This window comes from Giraffa tippelskirchi, chromosome X (assembly GCF_054371585.1).
Source record: "Giraffa tippelskirchi isolate mGirTip1 chromosome X, T2T-mGirTip1v1.2.pri, whole genome shotgun sequence".
Classification (NCBI taxonomy): Eukaryota; Metazoa; Chordata; class Mammalia; order Artiodactyla; family Giraffidae; genus Giraffa; species Giraffa tippelskirchi.
The window spans coordinates 99,679,240-99,697,148 of record NC_137289.1 but is presented as its reverse complement, the minus strand read 5'-3'; the positions used below and the strand labels follow the sequence as shown (position 1 = coordinate 99,697,148).

The window sequence follows — 17,909 nt, the reverse complement described above, 5'->3', positions numbered from 1 at the left end:
TTCAAAAAGTCCATGCCGGTTCTGAGCATCTTCTACCCTTGGCCAGGCAAACCAGTGAGTCATTGCTCTCAAAGGCAGGCATTTCTTCCATTTAACCTCAGTCTTTCCTGCTTTCTCCTGGATCACTTTCTCACTTAAACACTCCACAAATATTTACTCAGCGTCTGGCTCTCTGTGTGCCACTGTGTGAAGGCACAGGGAGCTGGAGAATGGCTCCAGAGGGGCTGCTCGGTACTGGGCTGGTGGGTACAGGCATGAGCGATGATTTGACTCCTGGCTCCTGCACTGGTGAACATTGAGACTTTAGGCAAATGACTTCATCTCTCTGCATCTCAGTTTCCTCATCTGTATTATCCCCTTCAAGGGAAACAACCCAGACCTTGCAGAGTTGGTGGGCCTAGCTAAAAGTAGGTCCTTAGTAAATGACAGCTATTATTTTTAGGGCTGCAAAGGAAGCAGAGCTGAGATTCAAGCCTGATATCTGTGCTCCCAAGCCTACATTGTCCGCTGGGTACCCAATGAGCCCTTGTGATGGCTTCCCTGTTCCCTGCGAGTCCCTGTACCAAGCTGGTGCTGGCCTCAGGTTTGGAGTCTCCATGGCGCTGGGATTGGGCAGCAGAAACAGCTTGCTGAAAAGCTGTCAGGGGAGAGGGAGGTGACTGCTGTCCTTCCGCCCCTCTGCCCCTAGCCCCTGCTGGGTCTGGTCTCCTTGCCCAGTCTTCCTCCAGAGCCCAACACTTCTGTCCTCATCTAGGTGTGCTGACCTCCTTGTCTTGTTTTCTTGTCTTTAACTTCTGGTCCCCTGCTTCAGCCCAAGTTGTCATGGGGATAGTCCTCAGCATCCCTAGCTTCCTGTTACCCTCATCTTATGGTATCCATAGCAACAGCCCCCATTCATTTCCATGGCAACTGCATCCTGATTCCATCCCCTGCTGGCTGCCTGGCTCTGGGCAGTGCCATTAAAGGGAAGGAGGGAGAGAGACTTCCCATTAGGGTCAACAGCCGGAGTGGGTCAGTGCCCCTGCCATGGACCTGCTACCCCAAATCCCTACAGCCCATCCTGCCCCACTTCTCCCCATCATAGTGTCTTGGCTCCCAGGGTCCTTCACGCCTTATCTCTACCAACTCCTAGGCAAGGCCCTATTCCATAGCTCCCCCACTCCACCCACCTCAGGAAGCCTTCAAGGCAGCAGGGGAACTAGCACAGGCTCTGGGCTTTGAATTCCTGTTCTGCCACTTGCTAGTCCTGAGACCTTTGGCCTAACTTTCCCCCTCGGAGCCTTCTCACCTGCAAAATCGAAATCCTAATTCTTCTTTCCCATTTGCCATGCAGTTAAAATAACTGCATTGGCAAATGCCTGCAGTTATGCAGAAGTGCAGAAAATGCCTGACACAGGGAAGGTGCACTGTAAGTGAAAGTTTAGTTTTATTCTGCTTTAGCCCCTGGCCCCCTCCCTAGCAAGAAAAATTTCTCCTGAGCTCCCCCAGCACTTCCTTCGTTCCCCAGCCCTGAGAACTTGCAGCTTTATATTGTGGTTGTTTGTGTAATGCGCAGGTATATATGTGTGTGTGTGTGTTTTCTTTGCTCCAGCTCCTGGCTGGGAGGAGTCTGGGGAGAGGTAGGTCTCCCAGGGCCTTTCTGAAGTCCAGGAATCCAAAGAGGGAATAGCATTTTGAGCTCCATGAAGATGAGAAACTGAGGTGCATAGAGATAAAGAGACACACCCGGGCTCACACAGCAGATGGATGGCCATCAGGACCTGAACCTAGGTCCACCCAGCTTGTTACTGCACAACATGTTCTGTGTGTGTGTGTGCGCGTACGTGTGCATGTACGTGTGTGTGTGAGTGAGAGACACAGAGAGAGAATATGAGTCTATGTAAGAGAGATTTTTCCACATCATTAGCATGTTCCTTGGTGTTCTGGGGGTTCTGAGTTAAGGGATCCCACATCCTCAGGTCCCACTCCTTCAGCAATGTGTATGATGCCTTCAATCTCTGTCCTTTTTAGGGGGCTGTGTTGACAGCCTGACCTCCCTGTCGCTATTACCTTTGCAACCAAAGCAGAAGAGAGAGCTCTCGAGGGGAGAACTGCCATTGAGTTGAAAGCCAGGGGCAGTGCGGGGCCTGAAGTAGGGAGAGGCAACAAGATGTTGTGAGAAGGCAGCCCGGGCTCTGGATTTGCATCCTGTGCGACCTCAAGCAAGTTTACGTGACCTCTTGCCTCAGTGTTCTCCTCTATAAAATGGGGCTACTGGTGCCTGCCTCAGTAAATTGTAAGCCTTCAGGGGGCTTCCCAGGTGGCACTAGTGGTAAAGAACCCACCTGCCAATGCAGGAGACATATGAGATGCAGGTTCGATCCGTGGGTCGGGAAGATCCCCTGGAGGAGGATATGGCAACCCACCCCAGTATTCTTGCCTGGGAAATCCCATGGACAGAGGAGCCCGGTGAGCTACAGCCCATGGGGTTGCAAAGAGTTGGATATGACTAAGCACACACCCACACAATGAGCCAGTTAATGCCCTTACTCTAGGGATAGAGTTGACTATAGGGCCCTATGGCAGCACAGAAGAGGGGCCTGTAAGCCATCCTGTGTGAAGGGCCAGGAAGACATGGAAGGTCACACCTTAGCTAAATGTTGAAGAGTGAGCAGGAGGTCGCCAGATTGGGGTAAAGGGGCAGAGGGTATATGAGGCAGAGGTCTGGTCAGGAGAACCATCCATGGTTATGGTGAGGAAGCTAGAGGTTATCCCAAGGATGATGATTCCTGTAAAACATAAGTTAGATCATGTCCTTCTCTGCTCTTCGCAATCATAGCAAACACCAATGTCTTTATTGTGGGCTCAGTGCCCTTCACAATTTGGCCCCCATTACCTCTCTGATCTCATCTCCCCTTGTTGACTCTGCCCTAACTACACTGGCCTCCTGGCTGTTCCTCAAAAATGCCAGGCACAGTTCTACCTCAGGGCCTTTGCACTGGCTCTACCCACTGTCTGGACTGCTCTTGCCTCAGATAACCACACAGCTCACTACCTCACTTTTCTGATTATATGCCATTTATTCAAAAAACCCTTCTCTGACTACCACATATAAAACAGCACCTTTTATCACCCTGCTGTATTTTCCTTCCTAGCACTTCTCCCTGCCTGAAATGATAGTATATATTTATAGCCTTCTTCTCCCACTAGAATGTCACCTCCCTGAGGGAACAAAACTCACACGTCTTGCTCATGATTATATTTCCAGCACCTAGCACAGTTCCTGGCATGTAGAAAGGGCTCAATTGTCATTTGTTGAATGAGTTATGAGAAGCCATGGAAGGTTTTTAGTGGGGGAGCAACATGGTCAGATTTCTACTTTGGAAAGCTCTCTCTAGCCACAGAATGGAGAATGGATTGGGAAGAGGAGACTGGAGTTGAGGTCAGAGTTCAGGTGAGAGGATTTATTAGCCCAGCCACCAGAGCTCATTCACTGACTTCCTCCCTCCAGAAGCTTTTACTGAGCACCTACTCTGTTCCAGGCCTTGTGCTCTGTCCTAGCAGGGAGATTACCAAACTCTCTTCCTGTGCTGGGATTCTGGGAGTTAGGAACACAAATAGCTGTCACGCTTTGCCAAAGCTAACCTGCTCCATAAAAAGAAGGACAGACATGTGCTGTGTGTGGGAGCCCTGAACAGGATCAGCCATCATTTCTGGCTGGAGGCGGGCTTCTGGAGGGCTTCTTAGTGGTGGCATATGACCTGACTCTTGATGGAACTAGGGTATGTGGGGGGCGTTCTCAGATTGCAGATGGCAGAAGATGATAGGGACAGCATTCCAGGTGGAAAGTACTGTATGAGCAGTTGGGAAGGTGGAAAGGACAATGGGAGTATTGGGGAGAAACCGGATTTGGGCAAGGTTGGAGGGAAGAGTGGATGGGATGGGGGGCTGGCAGCCAACTCGGCAGTGAAATGTGAACTCTGGAGTCAGACTGCCTGGATTTGAATCCTGGCTCTATCATTAATAGCTGTGTGACCATAGATATGTTATTAACCTTTCTGGGCCTCAGTTTCTTTATGTGTAAAATGAAGACGAATAATAATACCTGCCTCATAGGGTTGTTTTGAAGAATAAACAAGTTATTAAATGTGAAGCAGTAAGAATAGTAGCCTTGGTGGCTCAGACGGTAAAGAATTTGCCTGCAGTGTGGGAGACCTGGGTTCGATCCCTGGCTAGGGAAGATCTTCTGGAGGAGGAAATGGCAACCCACTCCAGTATACTTGCCTGGAGAATCCCATGGAGAGAGGAGCCTGGCGGGCTACAGTCCATAGCATTGCAAAGAGTCAGACGACTGAGTGACTAAGCACAAGAATAGTGCCTTACTAAACAACACAGGATGAGATGGTTGGATGGCATCACCGACTCAATGGACATGAGTTTCAGCAAAGTCTGGGAGATAGTGAAGGACAGGGAAGCCTGGCGTGCTGCAGTCTATGGGATCACAAAAAGTCGGACACGACTGAGCGACGGGACAGCAACGAAACATTAGCTACTGTGCCTTGGAGAAGCCTCAAATGCCACAACAAGGACTTGGGCTGTCTCTCTCTCTCTTTTTAATTGGAGGAATGCAAGTGGGAACCATGGATGGTTCGTGAACAAAGGAGCCAGTTGATCAAAACTGGGAGGCATGTGCTGGGAGGGGAGAGGTTTGAGAGGTTGGTGGGTGGGATCCTGCGGTCCTGAGGGGGAGAGAGGTGCATCTTAGATGCCTGGGGGGCACTGGGCTGGGTATGACCCCTGAAGGGGGACTTCACAGGCCCCAGAGGCCCAGGAGGAGAGAGCATTTGGGGTTCAGGGCAGCCGCTCAGTCTGTTTCAACCCTGCTCCTGACTGTTGCAGATTAACAGTTGGGAGGGTTGGGGATGAGCAGTGGGCAGGAGCCCTCATTAGTGCTGAGCCAGCATCAACGTTGTACCCCACCGCCCCCAGCCCCTAAGCCCCCAAGCCCCCAGCCCAAAGTGCTCTTCTGTCAGGCTGGCAAGCCCATTGTAGCTCAAACTCCTGAAATGGCTGGGAGCCTCCCTACACCCACCCCAGCTTGCCCCTCATTCTCGTCCTGTGCCCTGTCCTCTGTCAGCTAGGGGCCAGGAATTGGCCCCTTAACCCTTTCACTGGCCAAGAGCTCCAGTGCCTGCCCAAACCAGACCACTCTCTGGGCCTCAGCCACACCCATTCCCCCCACAACCCCCTCCATGCCTCTCCCCGCCTGTCCCCCACTCCCAAACCCCCTCCATTGTTCCCATCTCTGTGGCTCCTCACCGTGCCTGCCTGGGCTCAGGGCGCTGGGCTCTGTCGCCACCTGAGTTCCCTGGCAGCCTGGTTGCCATGGCACCATGGGAGCAGGTCTGGCAGAACAACAGCTCTGGGGAACCAGGGCGGGCAAGACCCAGTGCCCCGCTCCTACCACTCTTCGCCCTTGTTCCCCTCCCCCGAGCTGAGCAGAGGAGGCCATGAGGAGAAAAAGGAAGTTGCCCCGCAGGGCAGCTCTTTACCTGTGAGAATGCTGGTGGGAGGTGCCTCCCACTGTCACTGAGCCCTCTGCTTGGCAGCCAGGGAACACTGAGAACTGGCCAGGCCTGGAGCCCAGGCCTCTGGGGGAGAGGTGGGGCTGTCGGGGGCAGGGCTGGGTGAGCAGGGGAGAGCCTGGATGTGCAGGGTGTAGGAGTAGGCTCAGGTCCAGGGACAGAGCTGATCTGGGATGGTGCTGGGGATCGGGCTGGGAGGGGAAGAGGTCTGAGGGGGTGGGGATATAAGGGAACTGGTCCCTCAGGGGAGGGGGGATTTGGGGACAGAGCTGTTAGGGGCTAAGATGATTAGAAAAAGGAACTTGAGGGGCAGGAGTGGAAGGAAACAGGTCTGAGGATAAGGCTGTGAGGGGACCTGGCCATGAAGGGACCAGGCTGTAAGGGTAGAGTAGGACTTGGGACAAGACAGCGAGAAGACCTGGCTGGAGGGAAAGGAGTCTGAAAGGATGGAGCTGTGAAGGGGTGGGGGTCTGTGAGGGGGGAGAGGGCATTTGAGGAAGGAGCTGTGAGGGGATAGGGCTGAAGGGGAGGGGATAGGACTGTGAGGGGAATAAGAAGACAACTTTGGGGGTAGGGCTCTCCTCTGGCCTTTAAGTATTGGGGTCTCTGTATCTGTGAGGAGGCTGGGGAGGATGGTGCTGTGGGAAGGGATCTGGTCCACCCACTCTCAGTCTGGCCCAGCAGGCCTGTCTCCTGTTCCCACATCCTGGCTCATCTTATCTCATCCCCACAGTGTGGAGGGTGATGCCCCAGGCAGTGACCTGAGCACAGCGGTTGATAGTCCTGGGAGCCAACCCCCCTACCGGCTGAGCCAGCTTCCCCCCACCAGCAGCCACATGGGGGGCCCCCCTGCTGGGGTGGGCCTTCCCTGGGCTCAGCGGGCGCGCCTCCAGCCAGCCAGTGTTGCCCTGAGGAAGCAGGAGGAGGAGGAGATAAAGCGCTCAAAGGCCCTGTCGGACAGCTATGAACTCTCCACAGACCTGCAGGACAAGAAGGTACCCAAGAGATGGCTCTGGTTGGGGATGGGGGTGCTGGTGGGGATGAGGTGTGAGAGGACCAAGGGAGAGATTGGAATGTGGTGCTCGAAGGTGGTGTCCAGGGAGGGATGGTGAGACTGGAATGGAAGAAGAACCCTTCACCTGATTGGGACCTCACTGACCCATTCACCATCCATCCACTGAGTCTTGTATTTACTCAGCAAACATTTAGTGAGCTCCATGCTGGGCACTGGAGATGTGTAGATAAAAGACCAAGTCCTCAATAATCTCAGTGTAAAGGGAGAAGCACACATGTAAGTTGACAAATTCAGAACACTGTTTTCCAGTATATCACATGTATCACACAAGATATTGTTTAGCCAAAATGGGGGCACAAAACACTATGTACGGAAGTAAAAAAACTGGAAGGACATATCCCAAAATGTGATTATGCCTAGGTGTTGGGAGTTTAGGTGAAGCAACTTTCTTTCCTTCCTTCCCTCCTTCCTTCCTTCCTCTCTCTCTCTCTTCTTCTCTTTCTCCTTCTTGCCTTCAATTTATGTCTTCCTTTCTTTCCTGTTTTAGCTTCTCTGTTTCTTTTCTTTTTAAATAGTGAACATCTACGTTTTGTAAATAACAAAAAAGAAAACCACAATTCAGTCCCGTGTGACATGTGCTGTCCGATATTAAAGTGAGAACACCACACAGACCCCAGCCTGGTGCATCCAGGCAGCTGTAAGCAGTTAGCTATGACTCGGTCGGTGGTGTGGCTGAGGCCCAGGGAGATGAGGAGGCTGTCGTGAGTTTCTGACTTTGTTCCCCTCCACCCTCCCCTGCCAGGTGGAAATGCTGGAGAGGAAGTATGGGGGCTCCTTCCTGAGCCGCAGGGCCGCCAGGACCATCCAGACGGCCTTCCGCCAGTACCGCATGAACAAGAACTTTGAGCGGCTCCGCAGCTCGGCTTCAGAGAGTCGCATGTCCCGCCGCATCATCCTTTCCAACATGCGGATGCAGTTCTCCTTTGAGGAATATGAGAAAGCACAGAACCCCGCGTACTTCGAGGGCAAGCCTGCCTCGCTGGACGAGGGTGCCATGGCTGGGGCCCGGAGCCACCGGCTTGAACGGGGGCTCCCATATGGCGGCTCCTGCGGAGGGGGCATCGATGGTGGGGGAAGCTCCGTCACCACATCTGGAGAGTTTTCTAATGACATCACGGAGCTTGAGGACTCCTTCTCCAAACAGGTCAGCATCCCTGAAAAGGGCCTTTCCTCTCCATCTCCATGCTCTGGCTACTACTGCAACCTTTTACCTGTACTTCAAAGAAGTTGCCCAACACGTTGTTGTTTTGATAACAACAAATAGCTACCATCTGAGTAGGGACCGTGAGGGTGATGAGAAAGGATTGGCAAGAGAAAAATTATATTGTTCAAATAAGCAAGTTCTCACTCTAGAACATGAGCCGCTATCAGATTAAGGCCTAACTAACAGCTCCTACTCTATGTCAGGTCCTCTATATGCCTCAAAATGGCCTTCGAGACTGGGAGTGCTATCCTGGTTTTACAGAGGAGGAAACTGAGGCTCCACAACCCTGAGAGGTGAAGTGACTTTTCCAAATTGGATCGGGACTCAGCTCTGTCTGGTTCCAAAGCTTTCCCTTATACCACACGATCGTGGACCAGGCTCTGTGCTGGGCACTGTAGGGGAGACAGTTGAACTGGCCAGGATTCTTTTTCTCAAGGATCTCCCCAAGCGAGCAGGAAATAGCAGGCGCATGTGCACAGGACTGTTTCCTGAAAGAGTGCGCTCAGAGCCATGAGAAGAGATCCCATACAGTGCTGTGGGAACCCAGAGGAGGGAGAGGAAATTTTCTTCTGGGAGGATGACAGCAGGCTTCTTTGAGAAAACAGCACTGAAGCTGGACCTTAGCAGGCAGTGAAGAGTTAGCAAGTTAGAGATAGTCAGAAGGGTGTTGCTTGCATAATCATTGCATCAGCAAAAGCAGGGAAGGGTGGGAAAGTAAGCGGCAGTGATAGTGGTGGGAGATCATTCTAGGCTTGGAGTGTGTCAGCACAGCTGATCAGGTGCAAATCCCAGTTCTGCCATTTCCCAGCTATGTGACCGTGGGCAAACTGTTAACTCCACTGAAACGTGATCAATAACATGAAGATAAAACCATCTTTTTAGAGCTGTTTGGAAGATTGAGTTCAACTCAGTAATATACCTGAAAGCACCTAGTATATGGCGTTTGCTAAGTACATGTTAGTTTCCTTCCTAAAACCAAAAAGATATTTGGTAAAAATTGTTGAATGAATGAATGAAAGTGTATAAGAGAAGAAATCATTCTGCTCTAACCTCTGTGATCTGGCCCTGCCCTAAGCTTGGTCATGCTTCCCTGGAGTTAGTGATGGGGTTAGGAAAGGAGGCAGGTAGAAGACAGGAAAGAAGTATTAAAGGGAAGATTTAAATCACTCATTTATGCATTCATACAACACATTTAATTGAGCATCTCTTCTGTGTCAATCAGTGTGTCAAGCTGAGCTAAAAAGAGGGAAACCCAGCCTGGACCCGTCCCTCAAGTACTGGGCTCATAGTCTGGTGGGGAGATTGAGGAACCAGGCCTGGGCCCACCTCTCAGTGCTCTTCAAGTCTAATGGGGAAGTATCTATTGCTGCATAACAAAATTGATCCCAAAATTTAGTAGCTTAAAACTGAACGTAAAGACTGAGCTTAAACAACAAACAGTTATTACCCCATATAGTTTCTGAGGGCCGGGAATCTTGGGGTGGCTTGACTGGTGGCTCTTGCATAGGGTCTCTCATGAGGCTGTGATCAAATTATAGGGTGGGGCTGTAGTCTCTAAAGGCTTGACTGAGGTTGATGGGTCTGCTTCCAAGCTCACTCATTTGGCTGTTGGCAGGAGGATTCAGGGCCTTACCACATGGGCCTCTCTACAGGACTGCTCACAGTGTGGCTTCCCCCAGAGCGAGGGATCTGAGAAAGGGAGCACAAGTGTGTGAGAGTACTCAGGATAGAAGCTGCAGTTTTTCCTAACCTAATCTCAGAAGTGACATCCCATCACATTTGCCAGATGCGAAGATGCCAGATGCACAGACCAACCCTGGGACACTATGGTACATGAGGGTGTGAATAGCAGGAGGCGGGGATCATTAGGGACCAGTTGGGAGGCTAGATACCAGAGTGAGGCCAGCTTCGGTCCAGATTCTCAAGGCTAAATATCATGGATTTCCTAAGAGAGAACCAGACAGAGGGCTCCGGGAGCCCAGAGGCAGCTGGGATTTTGGTTTAACCTAAAGGAAGGCAGAGGCAGGAATGTGGCTTGGGATCAGTGAGGAGGTGGCATTTGGCTTGGGTCTATATGGACATGAAGAAGGTAAATCTGGGATATATTTGAGATATCTGAGAAGGGAACTTGTGTGCATAAGTTCCAGCTCCTGTGAGCTCACAATGGCTCCCTGGGAGTTATGTCCTGCAGAGAATCTGGGGAGGTGGGGGAGGGGAAGCCCTTTTCTGGCTGCCCCACCAGGAAGATCCCCCCAATTTTTCTTTCCCTCCCTCCCTCATTCCCACCCTTTCACCATCCCACTGTCCTTCATCTTTCCCTCCTTCTTCTCCTTTCCCCTCCTCCCCCTTCCCTTCCACCACAGGTAAAGTCTCTGGCTGAATCCATTGACGAGGCCTTGAACTGCCACCCATCGGGGCCTATGTCTGAGGAACCAGGGTCAGCCCAGCTGGAGAAGCGAGAGTCAAAGGAACAGCAAGAGGACAGCTCGGCCACATCCTTCAGTGACCTTCCCCTCTACTTGGATGACCCAGTTCCCCCACCATCCCCTGAACGACTGCCTAGCACAGAGCCTCCTGCCCAGGGCAGGCCTGAGTTCTGGGCACCAGCTCCTCTCCCTCCAGTTCCTCCACCAGTGCCAGCAGGGTCCCGGGAAGATGGTAGCCGTGAGGAAGGCACTCGCAGGGGTCCTGGGTGCTTGGAATGTCGGGATTTCCGGCTGCGGGCTGCCCACCTGCCCCTGCTTACCATTGAGCCTCCCAGTGACAGCTCCGTGGACCTGAGTGACCGCTCAGATCGCGGCTCTGTCCACCGTCAGCTCGTGTATGAGGCTGATGGCTGCAGCCCCCATGGGACCCTGAAGCACAAGGGGCCACCAGGCAGGGCCCCAATCCCACACCGCCACTACCCGGCCCCGGAGGGCCCAGCCCCAGCCCCGCCAGGGCCCCTACCACCAGCCCCCAACAGTGGCACTGGGCCCAGTGGTGTGGCTGGGGGTCGGAGGTTGGGGAAGTGCGAGGCAGCAGGCGAGAACTCTGATGGTGGAGATAACGAGAGCCTTGAGAGCTCCAGCAATTCCAACGAGACCATCAACTGCAGCTCTGGCTCCTCTTCGCGGGACAGCCTGAGGGAGCCTCCAGCCACCGGCCTGTGCAAGCAGACCTACCAGCGGGAGACCAGGCACAGCTGGGACTCGCCAGCCTTCAACAACGATGTGGTGCAGAGGCGGCACTACCGAATTGGCCTCAACCTGTTCAATAAGTACGTGTTCCCATTCCCACCTTGTTGCCCCTACCTACCCTGCTGTGGGCACTTAGACTCCTAGAGTCAGTGATCCTGCTGCCACCATCCTTCCACTTTGTGGATGGCATTTCTCTCTAGCTGTTTAGGGAAAAGAATTGGCAACATGGTGACAAGAATGGCTGCCCCCACACCCATGAGAGGCAGTTGTGGTCCTGGTTCTGCTTCTGACTGTGTTGTCTTGGGTGAGATGCTTTCCTCTCTGGCCCTAGTTCTCTCTATAGAGGATGGATTCTGAACCTTGGGTCTCCCACCTTCCCTTTTTGGTTAGGCTATCCCTTTGGGATAGCCGATGTTGTGTATGAAGAACCCTGCTCTCAGAAACAGGAGACTTGGGCCAGACTTATTGGGTAGCCCTGAGCAAGGTGTGTCCCTTCCTTGGGCTTCAGTGTTTCTATCAATTAACTAGCAGTGTATGAATGTTTGAGGTGTTGGGGCAGGGTGCTGTGCTGGACTAGTCAGTGACCAGGACTGAGTTCTTTCTAGGTACCTGGTCTTGTGCCAGGTGCTTAGCAGTGGAATACAAGTGTGACATTTGATTAGAAAACAAATGCCTTACATCTTTATAGCCTATTAGACATGGCCATCTGTATTTAGTTCTCATGATAACTCAGCAAGGTGGGTAGTCGTGTCCCTATTTTATAGAGAAGGAACTGAGGCTTGGAGAACTAAAGGGAATTGTCCCAATTCAAGCATGGTAAGTAATGGATCTGAGACTCCATCTGTGGCACCAAAGTCTCCCAAATTCTAGCCTTATGAGGCCCTAAGGCTCTGGGGTTCTGAATATGGGATAGCTCAGACCCAGATATGGAAAGTAGGGAGCAACTGATCTATAGAAACACTCACAGAGGCTTGGTGGTGCCTGCCTCAGTGGGATGTGGAAAAAGTAATCTTTTCACTACTTTCCTATTCCAAGGGTCTGTGACTCAGAGAGAAGGACTTAGCCTGGAATCCAGGCCTTCTCCCAGGACTCCTCAGTGCCTGTGGAGAATATCAAAGCTCCTGGCACAGAACAGACTCTCATCAGATCTTAATTTTCTTTCAATTGTAATGTGGCTCCAGTGAAGGAGGAAGTTGAGTTGAAGATACCTTGGAATTTTTGAAGCTCTGTGAAGTGGGAAAGTGGCTTCTTTCCCTTGGGCCTCAGTTTTCTTATGTGTACCATGAAGTGAGTGGACCACATAAAGGGAGTGGACCTTCTTGGCTCTCTGAGGCCATGGTTGGGCCCCAAATTAGTTCAAGATATAGGGCAGGGGGCAGAGTTCCAGGAGGATTGTCATCTCATCTCCCTCCCCTCTTTCTGCAGGAAGCCAGAGAAGGGTATCCAGTATCTGATTGAGCGGGGCTTCCTGTCAGACACGCCAGTGGGAGTGGCTCACTTCATCCTGGAACGGAAAGGCCTGAGCCGGCAGATGATAGGGGAATTCCTAGGGAACCGGCAGAAGCAGTTCAACAGAGATGTGTTGGAGTGAGGACCCCAGGCTGGGACAGACTAGGCCAGGGGTTCCTGGAAAAGAAGGGCAGGAGGGAGATAAACTTTGCAAAACAGGATGAATAGACCTTCCTGCTCCTATACCTCTCTGCCCTAAAGAGATCTGATCTCTCTTGGCATTAGTCCTAAAGTCTTCCGGGTAGCCCCAGGCAAGGCATGCTTGTCCTATGACCTGCTTTGAGCCTCAGTTTTCCCATCCCTGATATCAGTGGGTTGATGGAACAGACCCTTAGCAACCATGTTTCTTGCCTGGATTTTCTGGGATGGGGTCCGTTTCAAACATTCTATCCTCATTTGGGCTTCCCTGGTGGCTCAGCTGGTAAAGAATCTGCCTGCAATGCAGGAGACCTGGGTTCGATCCTTGGGTTGGGAAGATCCCCTGGAGAAGGGGACAGCTGCCCACTCCAGTATTCTGGCCTGGAGAATTCCATGGATGTATATACTCCATGGGGTCGCAAAGAGTCAGACACGACTGAGCGACTTCCACTTTCATCCTCATAAGTACTGCTTGGGCCACAGGTTCAGATTTTGGAAGCCTGTCAGTAGGGGGTTTGGTTCATTGGAGCAGGTCAGGGTGGGTCAGAGGCTCTTTGCAGGGGAACTGAGAGTGCCACACCCCCTTCTCTGCTCCTCAGCTGTGTGGTGGATGAAATGGACTTCTCCTCCATGGATTTGGATGACGCCCTGCGGAAGTTTCAATCCCACATCCGGGTTCAGGGTGAGGCCCAGAAAGTAGAACGACTCATCGAAGCCTTCAGGTGTGCCCACTTCCCAGTACTAAAGCTGCCTTTCTCTGCTTTGGGGGGCAGTGTAGGATGGGTCTATGAGTCATCTCTCTGAGCCTCATACTTTCTTAACTAGAAATTGGAAATTATAAATCCTATATTGCAAGGCAGTTGTGACGATCAGAGGTAATGTGCCTAAAGTATCCAGCTTAGCATCTGGGACATGGGCATCTAATAAGTGACAGCAGCATCAGCAACAACTCATGTTCCCTGAGCTGTTACCATACTCATCAGGTATTGATTGGGTTACTGAGCTGGACACTTTACATGATTATTTCAGTGAATATTCCCAACAACCTGATGAGGTAGGTGCTTCTCTTATTATTCTTATTTTGCAGATGAGAAACCAGAAGTTTAGAGAGGCTGAGTAACTTGCCCAGAGTCATATGGTGAATAAGCAGTGGAACCAGAATTTCAACTCGTGTGTCTGATTCCATGACCCATGCTCTTAACTACTATCTTCCTCCATGAATGCTGCAGGGATCAGGCATCAGACCTGGTTATAAGTCCTGACTCCACCACTTTGGGGTATTTAGAAGAGAAATAGAAGAGTTACTGGGAACTTGTTTTCTGACATGGGAGGATTTTCTTTGTAGTCAGAAAGATCTGGATTTTCACCCTGGTTTCACCATATATCAGCTCTATTATCCTAGACACTGAAGGCCACTTTGGGCTTCAGTCACTTCATCTGTAAAATGGGGCTGCAAAACTATGATGGGATTACAGGAGATGACATACAAAGATGGCAAAGGTCCATGAAAGGTAGCTGTTGTGATTTTTACATGTCAATCTTGAGGAAAGTCTGAAGAAAGAGGAGAGACTCATAGGGTTTGGGAGTATGTCTTGGAGGAGAGAATTGGTGGTGCCAGATGGGAGGATGGGGGGTAGGCGGAGATTACTGGTGCCTAACCCTGGTCCTGACCCCTCCTGCCCTGCAGCCAGCGGTACTGTGTGTGTAACCCAGCCCTCGTACGCCAGTTCCGGAATCCAGACACCATTTTCATCCTTGCTTTTGCCATCATCCTCCTCAATACTGACATGTACAGTCCCAGCGTCAAGGCTGAACGCAAGATGAAACTAGATGACTTCATCAAGAACCTGAGAGGTGACCCCAGAGCTTCCCATCAGCTTTTCCTGTCTTTCACCTGGGAAGGGAAAGTGGGCCAGGTGGCAGGGGTGGGAAGGAAGAGGGAGAACACTACTCCCTGAAAATTTAACCTCACTTTCTGCTAAGGCTAGATGTTCCCACAGCATTTACTTGTTAAATCACTCAAATGGTCATTTGCCTGTCCATTCATTCCCACACTGAATATTGACTAAACAGGAGGTCCTGAACGGGAGGTAAAAATCCATGATTTTTATGGAACTTACACTAATTCACTCATCGCACCCTGTCTCCCTCCCTTGTTTGCCCATAAAGACTTATTTATTTTAAGTGCCCTTTCCTCCACTCATGCATTCATCTATTCATTGATCAATCAGCCAGCCAGGCAGTTGACATTGAGTGCCTCATGTATGCCAGTCCCTGTGATAGGTGCTAAGGACCGTGGAGGGGCATCTACCACATTCCCTGCCCCAAGAGTGCTCCCAGTTTGTGCGTGAGAGACTGACTTGTAGTACCAGATACCCAGCACAAGACAGGGAACGAACTGTGATGTCAGACAGCCCAAAAGTATATTCAGAGCTCAGGGAAGAGAGATAATATGACCAAACAGTGATAGAGGAGGCTTACCTAGCAGTAAGAATAACAAAGGCACAGAGGTAGGAAAACAAAGTTGTTTGGAGAACAATTGAGAGGAGGCGGATGATCTAGTGGGGAAGGTCAGTTAAAACCAGTTTCCAGGGGCCTTGACGTGCCAGATGAAAGGTGTCCCCTTGACTTTTTTTCTTGGTTTATTGTACTGATGTCAAGCCCTGCCTCTCACCAAAGAGCAGCCTGCTAGAAATGGCACAGATGTTAGGATTATTTAAACAGAAACGAAAGAGGGAAGTATAATTGAGGAAAAACAAACAGACAAGACAGATTTGCTGACTGTCAGGGGTCTGCATCATTGGGCTCTTAAGCTGTCTGACTGCTGAGGTAAAAAGGCAGTGTGATGAAGGCTGTTCGTTTAGTACCTGGTGTCCAAGGAGAAGGCTTGGCATTTCCTAAGGAGAAAACATTTTCCTTAGCAGAAGGTTTTTGTTAGAGGAGTGAGGGGGTTTTGCTCAGCAGACAATCAGAAGAATGGTAGACTTCAAAGGAGGGAGTTAGACCAGAGGCCATCTGGAGCTGTCTCCCAGGATCCTGCCATTAGTCATTAATTCGTTCGTTCACTCTTTTCATCCATTCTCCCTTCTCCCCTCCTTGTCTGTGTGTATGTATATATGTGTGTATATGTACATGTGTAGACCTATACACACATGTACATATTTAATATGTATATATATTGTATATGTACAATATATATATTTATATATGTACATATATTGTACAATACACATATATTGTATATGTGTATATCTTCGCCCTCCAATTATTAAATAAATAAGCAAACAAAATGAATTCCTGTCCATTCCAAAAATTTTAGAAATATAGAAGTTATTAAAAATTTTAACCATCCAAAATTCTGTCCCCTAGAGGCAACCATGGTTGATATTTTGGTGTATTCTAGTCTTTTTTTTCCTATGCACATGTAACTGTGGGCTCCCCCAGTGGCTCAGTGGTAAAGAATCCACCTGTAATACAGGAGATACGGGTTTGATCACTGAGTCGGGAAGATCATCTGGAGAAGGAAATGGCAACACACTCTAGTATTCTTGCCTGGAGAACCCCATGGACAGAGGAACCTGGTGGGCTACAGTCCATGGAGTTGTGAAAGAATGAGACACAACTTAGAGACTAAACAGCAACAGCAACAATTCATGAACATGGAATATCTCTCCATTTATTTGACTTAGTGACTGAACAACAGCAACAAGTGTAACTATACAGTTAAGATCAGGTTGTACATGCAATTTATTATCTTGCTTTTTTTCCCACTTGCTATAGGAATTTTCTCACGATTTTTTTGAGAAATATCAAATTTTTAACAGCTATAAATTATTTTATGAAATGGATATATTCAGCTTTACTTCAGTATTCCTCGGCTGTTAGAACTTAGATTGTTTGAAATTTTTTTCATAAGCTGCACTTGTACATATATCTTTGCACATATTTCTGAGTAATTCCTTACAGTGGGTTCCTAGGCTTGCCACATTACCTTCCAAAACAGTTATGTTAGTATATATGCCTGCTTCCCTGAACTCTTACTAACACTGGATATTATCTAACATTATTTTTGTTAGTTAGAAAGGCCAAAAAAAAAGTGTCATTGTTTTAATCACACTGTGCTCTGAGTTATTAGACAAAATTCCCATCCTGGGGAAGAAAGCAACTGACTCTCCTGGCCGAGGGAACAAGGGTGGCTGTTCCTCCAGTCTTGGCCATCATTACGGCCCACGCCTGGGTGTGGAGGGTTGTGGAGAATCCCTGCCACACACTCCCCACATGTATACTATATATTCCTGTGTATTCCCTTCACCAGGGGTTGACAACGGTGAAGACATCCCCCGAGACCTCCTAGTGGGCATTTACCAGCGCATCCAGGGACGCGAACTGCGGACCAATGATGACCATGTGTCCCAAGTGCAGGCCGTGGAGCGCATGATTGTAGGCAAGAAACCGGTAAGTGCCTTGGGAGGCTGAAGAAGGGACAAGGTTGGGGAGGTGAGTCCATGCCCCTCTCTGAGCCCCAGGCTCCCCTCAAATGCCAAATGAAGTGGGTGGTGATGCATTTCTCAGGAGTGGTAGGGCAGCTTGAGTGGGATGCTCTGTGGGAATGCATCTGGCATATGGCAAGGCTCATCGTGGATGCTGTGTAAATATTAACATGCTTCTCACCTCTGGTTTGGCTGGTCCATCCCAAGTGAGCAGCCAAGCTAATAGTTAGCTGATGACCAAAGCCACAAACACACTCTAGTCTTTTAGTCAATAAACATTTACAGATGCCTTTCCGCTGAGCCTAGCATTTCAGTTGGCACTGGAGACACAGGTACGAATAAGATATGTTCTCTGTCTAAGCTTTGCCCTAGACTTCCCTGGTGGTTCAGATGGTAAAGCGTCTGCCTACAATGCGGGAGACCTCAGTTTGATCCCTGGGTTGGGAAGATCTCCTGGAGAAGGAAATGGCAACCCACTCCAGTACAGTTGCCTGGAAAATCCCATGGACAGAGGAGCCTGGTGGGCTACAGTCCATGGGGCCGCAAAGAGTCGGACACGACTGAGCGACTTCACTTTTCACTTTCTGTCCTTGGAAGCATAGACCAGGGTGGGGAGGTGTCAGACAAAAACTCAATACCTCCACCTTATAGTTAGGTTAATTTAGGGGGAGCACACAGGAGGGAGAGGTCATTTTCAGCCCAGCGAGATTAGGAATGGCTTCTTGGAGAAGAGAACACTGGAACTGGGGT

At 50.2% G+C, this 17,909-nt stretch overlaps 1 protein-coding gene across 6 annotated transcripts in view; it reads left to right on the top strand.

Moving 5' to 3' along the window:
• The window catches only part of IQSEC2 (IQ motif and Sec7 domain ArfGEF 2), a 77,729-nt gene that overhangs the window by 51,665 nt on the left and 8,155 nt on the right, over positions 1 to 17,909 (top strand). For all 6 annotated transcript variants that reach the window (XM_081567000.1, XM_081566998.1, XM_081566997.1 and 3 more), the window contains 7 exons: positions 6,298 to 6,559; positions 7,382 to 7,783; positions 10,207 to 11,102; positions 12,448 to 12,609; positions 13,269 to 13,391; positions 14,357 to 14,523; positions 16,985 to 17,124. In XM_081567000.1, the coding sequence (XP_081423126.1) occupies positions 6,298 to 6,559; positions 7,382 to 7,783; positions 10,207 to 11,102; positions 12,448 to 12,609; positions 13,269 to 13,391; positions 14,357 to 14,523; positions 16,985 to 17,124 (2,152 nt within the window). The remainder of the gene's footprint in view (positions 1 to 6,297; positions 6,560 to 7,381; positions 7,784 to 10,206; positions 11,103 to 12,447; positions 12,610 to 13,268; positions 13,392 to 14,356; positions 14,524 to 16,984; positions 17,125 to 17,909) is intronic.